This window comes from Hermetia illucens, chromosome 6, assembly GCF_905115235.1.
Source record: "Hermetia illucens chromosome 6, iHerIll2.2.curated.20191125, whole genome shotgun sequence".
Lineage (NCBI taxonomy): Eukaryota > Metazoa > Arthropoda > Insecta > Diptera > Stratiomyidae > Hermetia > Hermetia illucens.
In genome coordinates this window covers 35851878-35862386 of record NC_051854.1, presented here as the reverse complement: position 1 = coordinate 35862386, position 10509 = coordinate 35851878, and the positions used below count along the sequence as shown (strand labels likewise).

The 10509-nt window shown below is 44.3% G+C and overlaps 1 protein-coding gene across 1 annotated transcript in view; it reads right to left on the bottom strand.

Moving 5' to 3' along the window:
* Window positions 1-967: 967 nt before the first annotated feature.
* LOC119658589 overlaps window positions 968-10509 on the bottom strand; it is a 48942-nt gene continuing 39400 nt past the window's right edge. The window contains exon 12 of the mRNA XM_038066049.1: window positions 968-3255. Within this exon, the coding sequence (XP_037921977.1) occupies window positions 2824-3255 (432 nt within the window). The 3' untranslated portion in view covers window positions 968-2823. The remainder of the gene's footprint in view (window positions 3256-10509) is intronic.

Here is a 10509-nt window from a genome sequence, read left to right as displayed (position 1 = left end):
CCAAAACCGAGCCTTCACCCGAAGAAGGTAATGGTAACTGTTTGGTGGTCTGCATCTGGAATTATTCATTATTCGTTTTTGGAGCGTGGTGAAACAATTAATGCAGAGAAATATTGTGCCCAACTTGATGAAATGCACGAGAAATTACGTGTTCAGCGGCCTAGATTGGTCAACAGAGATGGAGTGATACTGCTCCATGATAACGCCCGACCTCATGTTTCCAGAATGACGGTCCAAAAATTAAATGAATTACGATATGAGACTCTTCCTCATCCACCATATTCATCCGACCTCTCGCCAACCGACTACCACTTTTTTAAGCATTTGGATCACTTTTTGGCGGGGAAACAATTCAGCAATGAAGTAGCTGTAAAAAGTGCCTTTGAAGAATTTCTTAGCTCTAGAAACCCAGACTTTTACGAAACTGGAATAAAAGCCCTTGTATCTCGTTGGGAGAAGTGCATTGAAGCTGCTGGTTCTTATTTTGACTAATAAAATTAATTTTCATAAAAGTTATAGTTTTTTTGAAATTTTACTCAAATATCCGACATTTCATTTGCAACAACCTAATACCTGTGAGTTTTCTTAGGAAAACATTCAGATGTTAGTAGAATGAATGACTAACGATCTCGTCCAGAGCAGAGGCAACTTATCAGATACTGTTTCACCTCTGCCCTGGGAGCAGCGGACAAAACTGTTAGTCATTTATTCTACTTTCTGAATACTCGGGTGCTATGCACAAAATGAGGGATTCGTGGACCCAAGAAGTGAAAGTAAGTAACATCGAGTAGATGTAGAATAAGGATCGCTCATTTTCCAAACAAAAATTCAGATATTAATTAAATTCCGAGTGAATTGCAGCTGAAACAAACAGAAGCCGCATATAAGCACCCAACTCCTGTTCATCAACCTAGCTTCACATCATAAATGGACTATCGTAGTCGTCAGTTGCGTAAAATACGATCGATTCATATTTGATTTTGTCAGCAAGAGACTTTTATTGTATTAATAAAAACGGTTGTTTATTTATAACATTCTTAGTGTAATCTATTTTATTTGTTCACTTACATCTAGCTCCTCCTTAAAGCAAATTGTAACAATAAAAAATATTACACAATTACTGCTATATAATGTCTACAATCAGAAAATAATAGTGTTTAAAACAAAAGATATAATAACACTTGCATAACTGATTTAAGATTAAAATAAATTATACTTTAAATGACAAAATTATTATACTGATACCTGTTCCGCTGTTTGATAATATAAACAGACTGTTCTGGGTAAAGTGCATGTTACTTTTTATCATGAAGTCGTAGTTCTACTGTTCAAATATCTCTATTTTATTGAAAGATGAAAACAATTATTGTTCATAGTTCGAACATCCACGTAATAAGCGAATAGTTTAAAAACAGACTTAATTCACTGCTTGAAGCAACAAAACTTAATAATCTACTGTTCCTTAATTGTAGGTTTAAGATAGGTAAGTAAATATATATTAATTTTACTTATCTTGCAATTTAGTAGTTCCTTTATTACAATATATACAGAAGTGTGATTTTTATGTATATTTTTAAAGCCGTAATACATTCCTATGAAAGCATCAATTGTGATGACTTGAAACGCAGTTTTATCAATCGTCTTTCAAGCAAATGTCCCGAATTTCACACGAAGATTTCTATTATATAATTAGGGTTTCAATTCCTACAGTCGCTTGAAAGTCATTGGGCAAGATTTACTGACTTGGTTATATGGAGAAAGAACTCATTCAATGGGTGACTGCAGAACTTGGAAGGAGAACAAGCAATGTGCCAATGAATCGCAAAGTGTTCTGAATTACTTTTCTCTAAAATTCGAAATCAGAAGATACTAAGCATCGGCGAGGGTGTCGTCTATGCAGCAACGTGTTTGCATTTCCTTCTGTTCAATAATGCCAAATATGCATAATATATAACGGAGCAAGCAAATATATAGACATTCCAAACAGGTGGGAATGTACCGATTGAGTGTACCATAGCAAACACTATAGCTGTGGAATTTGCCAAGCGGTGCACTGAAATGAATTGTCTCTAAATCTCCACCACGAGCGCCTTGTTAGCTACGTGGAGGATCAATAAAAAGCTCAAACTCAAACAACAGAAATTTTATACAGAAATCTGACATTTGAGTAAATCGGGGAACAGATTTGATTGGAAAAAAAAAATTCAATTGAAACTAAAGCAAGTCCTTTCAATTTGAGATAGAATTTCTAACCTGACATCCTTTACCACCATTATTGACGAAGATTTCAAATGCACTACATCCCCTACCGAAATTTCCATTCTAAAGTAAAAAAAAAATAGTTCGAACGTACCCAGAACCAAATAAACTCTGATTTTCCTCGTACATATATCGGAGTTGACTCTACCGTTCCCGTTTCTTCAAAAATATGCCTCCTAAAAATGTTACATTCGTGCTACAGATTTAAGTATCGTTTATATTTTCATCAAGTTGTTTCAGGGGCGATATTTGTTATATAAATGTTTGCTTTTCACAAAATAATTTCTACCAGAATCATCTAAAATCTTTTCAAAAATCATATATTTGGAAAAAGAACAGTATTTAAGCCAGAAAAGAGCATAATTGTCGTAATAGTAGAAAACAAAGGGAAATCAACAAGGCAAATTACATATTTTAACATCATATTTGAAAGAAACTGTCGAGATGAATTTAATTTAGTGTAATCATCAATTGAAAAAGTGAAAACAAACTTTCCGTTTGAAAACAATACAAACAACTATAGTTCAGGTCAAAATGAATACTTCCTCTAATTCTAGGCTCCCTTTACTCTGGTTCGCGCCACTCTGGATCGTTCGGATCCTCGTCCGGCATTCCCGATTCTGCTGAGTCCGTATCACTATCTTCTCTATCGTTTGATTCGATGTCCAAAACACCTGAATAGCCTTGGTTACTGCTTTTAACAAAGCCTGTACCTGTACCTGGCCCCCCGCTGTCCCCAGGCCGTATGTACTGGCTATTAGTTGTAATTAAAATATGTCTTTCCTCTCTATCGCCGGTTCTTAAAACTTTCTCGTCATTCACGGTGCTTCTGGGTAGTTTCTCTTCGCTACAAATGCTCACCGATGTAGTACCATCACAGTCATTTGATTTTACACAATCATCCAAGATTTGGTGATCATGCGGCATTAATTCAAGCATCGCTCCGTAAACATCGTCGGGTAGCGGGAACTCTAGTGGCTCATATGGAGGTATGAACTAGAACAGAAAAAATTGGTTAAGTTAAATCATTGTTATACGAGTATATTCAGGTTGGAAAATATTTCACTACCCTTGCACAAGATGCCAAACCCTAGCTTAGACATATTGCATTCAAATTTTAATAAAACAGCAATAGACTACCCGCCTTATTTTCACTAATGATAAAAGTCACTTATATAGTGCAATCTGGTGGTCAAAGGGTAGTATAGGTCCCGGGGCGAAACGTAGATTGGTACCCACGAAAGAGCATAAAACCTGGGAAATGCCTGCTGAACCACCACCTCCACGTGGTGACCGCTGGGAGCACTTTCTTAACGAAAAGCTGCAGACAGAGAAGGATGAAGGCGAGTCTCCTGCGCCTAAAAACGGGACAAATTGTACCAACTGGTCCTCCAGGTTGGGGGTTGGGTAGGGCTGACAACCCTACACGGAAAACAACTTATTACGAAGCCACAACAGGAGCCTCGGACAGGACGGATTTTAAAACGACGGACCCGGCAACGACAACGGAATAACGATTTGCGCATTTTCTCATGGAACGTGCACCCCCTGTACAGGGATGAAGCTGATGAGCAGCTAGCCGATACCCTGTCCCAATATAGGGCTGATATAACAGCGTTGCAAGAGATGCGATGGACAGGGACCGGTTTCCTGGAGAAGAGCCACTACACCATATATTATAGCGGTCATCCAGTAAACCATGTGCTCGGAGTAGGTTTCTTAGTCAGCCAAAAAATGAAGCCTGCTGTTATCGGCTTGGAAAACATAAGCGAACGGCTATGCACTCTGCGCTTGCGAGGCAAGATTAGAAATACAAGCCTCATAAACGTTCACGCCCCTACAGAGGAGACTGCAGAGTCGGAGAAGGACACCTTCTAGGAGGCAGTAGAACGAACCCTCGAAGCCTGTCCCAGATATGATATTAAAATCATACTTGAGGAGTTGAATAGCCAAGTAGGGAAGGAACCCGTATTCAGGCGATAGCTTACACGAAAAAACAAATGATAACGGACTGCGGACTATTCAATTAGCAGGGTCACACGAAATGGTTTGCGCGGAAAGCGGTCCACAAACATACGTGGACCTCTCTAGACGGGACCACTTTCAATCAAATTGACCACGTGTTGATCGAACGCCGCCACCTCTCAGCCTTGATGAATGTCAGAACATATAGGGGGGCCAATATAGACTCGGATCACTATCTCGTTGGCATGGTGCTCCGAGCTCGAATAACAATACCACCTAGAATCCCCTTTGACAGTCAGGTGAGAGTGAACACTGAAGCCATCCACAACACAACCCTCCGCGACACCTATAAGAGGAAAATGGATGCCGCAATAACCGCAGTCAACAGAGCACCTGGAGATGAAGCATCAACAAATGATCTTCACAATCACCTGAAGAACGTTATCATGGATACGGCCACAAACATACTTGGCCCCAGCCGCAAACGGAGTCGAAACGGCTGGTTTGACGATGAATGTAAGGTAGCAACGGAACGGAAGAATACCGCATACCGAGTAATGTTGCATTCTCAAAGAACGCGGGCACGCGCAGAGACTTATCACGAACTCCGTCGAGCAGACAAGCCACTTCACAGACGGAAAAAGGAAGCCTGGTAGAACCAACAAGTCTGTGAGCTAGAAAAGTACAGGGAGCAACCGCACCAGGCGCGGAAGTTTTACCAACAAGTCAGCAGGATGAAGCCTTATACACCTCGATGCTCATCCTGCCGAGACAAAGAGGGAAATCTGATTTCCGACAGAATGGGCATATTAGAGCGATGGGTTGAGTACTTTGATGAGCTACTGAACAACCAGAACATCGGCGAGTTGGAGGTCCCGCCAACTGAAGACGACGGACAAATACTGCCACCACCAAGTTTAGGAGAAACAGTCCGTGCAATTCATCGGCTAAAAAATCATAAGTCGCCAGGAACCGATGGAATTACAGCCGAATTGGTTAAATATGGAGGCGACCAGTTACACCAAGTGATTCATCAACTTGTGCTCAAGGTATGGGACAGCGAATCAATGCCTGACGATTGGCAACGAGGCATTATCTGTCTCATACATAAAAAGGGAGATATCACACAGTGCAGTGCAATTATAGAGGTATCACGTTGCTGAGTACCATCTATAAGATATTCTCCACTATCTTGCTAGGCCGGATAGCCCCATACGCTCAGAACATCATTGGCCCATACCAAAGAGGCTTCACTCCAGGCAAATCAGCAACAGATCAGATTTTCTCTCTGCAAGTGATGGAAAAGCTGTTGAAATATGGACAACAGTTGCACCATCTATTCATCGACTTTAAAGCCGCCTATGATAGCATAGCCAGGACGCAGGGTGTCGCCCCTGATTTTAATAACTAATACGGCTGTCGTCCAGAACTTGTAAACACTCCTTGCTGTGCAGACGACATAAAGTCACACTGCCACCAGTGAGATTTGAACCGTGCGTACGACAGCCTTGCGTTCTAACCACTCAGCTATCCGGACAGTTTTTGATGCTCATAGCATAGCTCAAGCAACAATTCTAACATAAACGATCGTTCGATATCCCGCGGATTCAGTTCATATCGGGCCCCTTGCTTTTTGATGTATCCCAGGGTTTTCAGTCGGTTCGAAATACGTCGTTGAGTAATTTCCAAAGTTTTTGCAAGCTCTTTTTGTGTTTGCCACGAATTTTGGTCGAGTAAAGTTTCTAATTACACGGCCATGAGAGAATTCGGTATCCCGACAAAACTAATAAGACTGACCAGGATGACCCTGACCAATGTACGAGGCCAGATAAAAGCAGCAGGATCACTCTCAAGACCATTCGACATCAACAACGGTCTACGACAAGGGGATGCGCTATCATGCGTCCTCTTTAACCTGGCCCTCGAGAAAGTGATCCGTGATGCTGAGGTAAATGCAAGAGGTACGATCCTCTTCAAGTCCACCCAACTACTGGCCTATGCTGATGATATCGACATCATGGGAAGAACCACCCGAGATGTACAAACTGTCTTCATCCAGATTGAGCAGGCGGCGCGAGATCTTGGGCTGCACATCAATGAAGGCAAGACAAAATATATGGTGGCAACGTTAGCACCGAAGACGAATCAACCAACAACATCAAACCGCACTGGTCAAGCACGAATAAGGATAGGAGAATACAAGTTTCGAGACCGTTGACCATTTCTTCTATCTAGGGTCGAAAATCACAACCGATAACAGCTACGATGATGAAATCCGCATACGGGTGTTGTCAGCCAACAGAGCCTATTTCAGCTTACAAAGACTGTTCCGCTCGGAACGTCTCACCATAGGGTCAAAGCTCTTACTGTACAAGACTATGATCTTGCCAGTCCTCATGTATTCCTCGGAAACTTGGGTTCTTAGCAAGAAAAATTGCGAACTCTTGGCCGCGTTCGAAAGAAGAATCCTCTGAAGAATTTTGGGCCCCCTACATGAGGATGGACGATTCCGTAGCCTACACAATGACGAAGTCTATGAGCGATACCATGACCGTCCGGTTGTGGATAAAATCCGGCTCAATAGGTTACGGTGGGCGGGTCACTTAATCCGTATGGATGAAGATGATCCCACCCGGAAAGTCTATAAGGGCAATATCTATGGTAGAAAAAGAAGACGAGGCAGACCCTGCCTAAGATGGAGCGATGGCGTAGGTCAGGACGCCAGACAGCTTTTAGGGATATCGAATTGGTGGACCTCGGTGCAAAACCGGGATGTTTGGAGTTCCTTATTAAGGCAGACCTAGACCGGATACCGATTGTTGCGCCGTTGATGATGATGAATAGACTACCCGCCTTATTTTCACTAATGATGAAAGTCACTTATATAGTGCAATCTAACAAAACTCTCAAGGGCCGTTTTTGAATAAAACTGTTTCGAAATTATCAGCATTTCAAATTTCAACTAAGTTTTCACCGTATCATGTGGTTTATGCTCTGGCGGGTGAACCGTCCCATAAGTTCAAAAAGGCGCTATTGTCCTCTAAGTAGCTGATTAGGTTCAAGAGATCTCCTCCTTCCTCCTATAGTTTCGTTTAGACAATCGCATGGCTAAAAATGGTCTATCGATAACTTACCAACAATTTCCGGCAAGCCTTTAATAGCTTCAATATCTGAGGAAAGAAGAGTGAGAAACCTGCTAGTCTGGAGTGGGTCAGGGTAAGAATGGAAACCGAAACGGGTGGGCAGTTTATTTCGAATGTTGCGAATGCGAACGAATAGATGGCGCGGATCTATCCACTTTGCAGAGCTCGCCACGGGAGTGGAGGACCGGCGAGAAAAGTGTGCCATGAGTTAGGGGCAGAAAAGAAACACATGAAGCGAGACTCTCTTCTGCCTCTAACGAGCATACAGTCACAGTCACACAAATTATTTAATAAAGTCACACAAATTATTTAATAAAGTCTAATGGTTAAATATATCGAGTATTGATTGTAAAAACACAGTCTATGTTCCGGTGTACCTAAAAGTGTGGTTTGCAAAGAAATTAATATTAAAGTTAAATTGGTGACCCCGAAGAGCACAAAGCCCTAGTACTATCAGTATCCGAAGTGAAGAAAGAGAGGCTGGACCCTCACCTGTAAACATAACTATTGAACAACCTGTGCAGCAGCCGATACCTCAGATGACTCGTTCTGTTCCTCTGATCTCGAGCGCGTTTTATCAAGTTAACCAAACATCAGCACCGCAGCCCCAGACGCCAGCACCGCAGCGCCAGACGTTAGCATCACTGCCGCAGCCACCATCGTTGCCGCCGCAGCCGCAGCCATCACCATCTCAAACGTAGCTGACACCAGCATTATTGCCGCATCAGAAATTCAACGAGCGCGACCACCTTTCAACATTGGCAGCAGCAACTTAGGTTACAGATTATTTGGCAATCAATCTTCAAATTTAATTGTTAAAAGTTAAAATTGTGATAATATTTCAATAATAATAATTGAAAATCGCTGCAAGAGACGGCGTTAGGTGTTTCACATCGCGGGTTCTCCGTTTCCTTGGTGGTGTTTTTGGTCTGCGCTGGAGAGCGTCCGCTTCGGTCGTCATTTCTCTGTTTGTGCGTGCATTTGTGGGTGCGGCCTGCCGTGTCGGAGCAAAATTCACCGCGTTTCATCATAAACTCACCGGGTGTTCATTGAAAACTATTACTTTTTTTTTTTTGTTACTCGAGATGTCGTTTGACAGTAAAGACGCGGCAGGCCCATCGGACCCGAAAGTGACCGCCCTCGCCGTACGCGTTCCTCCGTTTTGGTGGCGGAACCCGGAGCTGTGGTTCGTGCATTTGGAAGCGCAGTCCCAAATGTCCGGCATCACATCGGACGCGACCCGCTTCAACTACGCGGTGGTCGGCCTGGACGAGGAGTCTATTCTTCTTCTGGTTTAACGTTGGGTGATTGAACTCCCAGCCAATTGCTTCGCGAAATGAGGCAATTGGGTGGGAGCAAGATTGGCGATGACCTGATCAAGTCGCTCTGGCTGCGACGGCTCCCGGAGGGCACCCAGGCGATCCTCGCTTGCGTCTCCGGTTCCTTGGAGGAACTGGCAGCGACGGCCGACCAGGTGCAGGAGGTGTACGTACGCCCAACCTTGGCGGCCGTTCAACCACCGTCGGATGAGGTGGGTGACTTGAGGCGCGAGATAGCCGCTTTAACAGCCAGTGTGGCCGAGATGCGGGCGACGTTGGACGCTCAGCGTTCGGGCGCCAGATCGCGAGCACGCTCGCGGTCTGCCACCTGAAAAGGGCGATCAGGTAGCAGGTCGTCAGGACAGTCCGCGGACCGAGGAATTTGCTGGTACCACCGCAGATTCGGGGATAAAGCGACAAGATGTACGCTACCGTGTAGATTCGCTCCTACCGCAAAAAACTAGGTCCGCGGGGGGTCTTGGCGACGGCCACCCAGAACGCAGCGCCACGTCGCCTAACTATTTTCGACCCCCTCAGCAGGCGCAGCTACCTCATCGATACTGGTGCGGAGGTTTCGGTTCTTCCCGTACCTTGGCAACATCAACTTTTCCTACAACCGCTCAAACTTGCGGCAGCAAATTCCTCCCGCATAAACACGTACGGGTATAGGCAAGTGGACGTGAGTCTTGGCTTGCGTAGGACGTTTTCGTGGCGTTTCATCCTGGCGGATGTCAGCTTCCCCATACTAGGCGCAGACTTCCTGTGTCACTATGGATTGCTGGTGGACTTGCAAAACAAGTCTCTTATAGATTCCACGACCAACCTTAATTCGTCGGGACATATGGTATCTCACCCAGGCAATAATCTTTCCGTTCTTTTAGAAGACATTACCGACTCTCGTGTTCGGGCACTTCTCCAAAAGTTCAGCCAGATTACTACCAAGTGTAGTCTCTCCAAACCAGTGAAGCACAATGTGCAGCACCACATTATCACTACTGGTTCCTCGATCTTCTCGAAGGTGCGTCCTCTACCATCCCAGAAACTGGCAATTGCACGGAAAGAGTTTGAACAACTCGTTCAACAGGGTATCTGCAGGCCCTCAAACAGCTGTTGGTCTTCCCCACTGCATATGGTCCCTAAGCCAAACGGCGAATGGCGCCCATGTGGGGATTACAGAAGGCTAAATGCACAGACTGTTCCTGACCGATATCCAATTCCACTCATCCACGACTTTGCGCATCACCTCGCGAATTGCCGCATCTTTTCGACCTTGGACTTAACCAAGGCTTATCACCAAATCCCAGTAGCTCCTGAAGACATTCCAAAGACGACAATATGCACACCCTTTGGACTCTTCGAGTTCACCCGGATGACTTTCGGATTATGCAATGCGGCGCAAACATTTCAAAGGTTCATTCACTCAGTCCTGCGAAACCTCGAGTTCTGTTTCGTATATTTGGATGATGTTTTGGTCGCTTCTTCCACTGAGTCTGAGCACTTAGCCCATCTCGAGTGCATTTTTCAACGTCTCGTTGAGGCCGGTTTAGTCCTAAACGTTGAGAAATGCAAATTTCTCCAAAAACAAGTGAGATTCCTCGGCCATTTCATTTCCCCTGAAGGAATACAGCCCGACCCAGACAAGGTGCAAGCGATAACAAGCTTCCCGCGTCCAAAGACAGTGAGGGAGTTGAGGAGGTTCTTGGGCATGCTAAACTTCTACCGTCGTTTCCTGCCCAAGGCCGCCCATCACCAGTCCATTTTGAACGTGTACTTGTCTGGCCCCAAAACTAAGGACACACGAGAGATCGTGTGGTCTGAAGAGG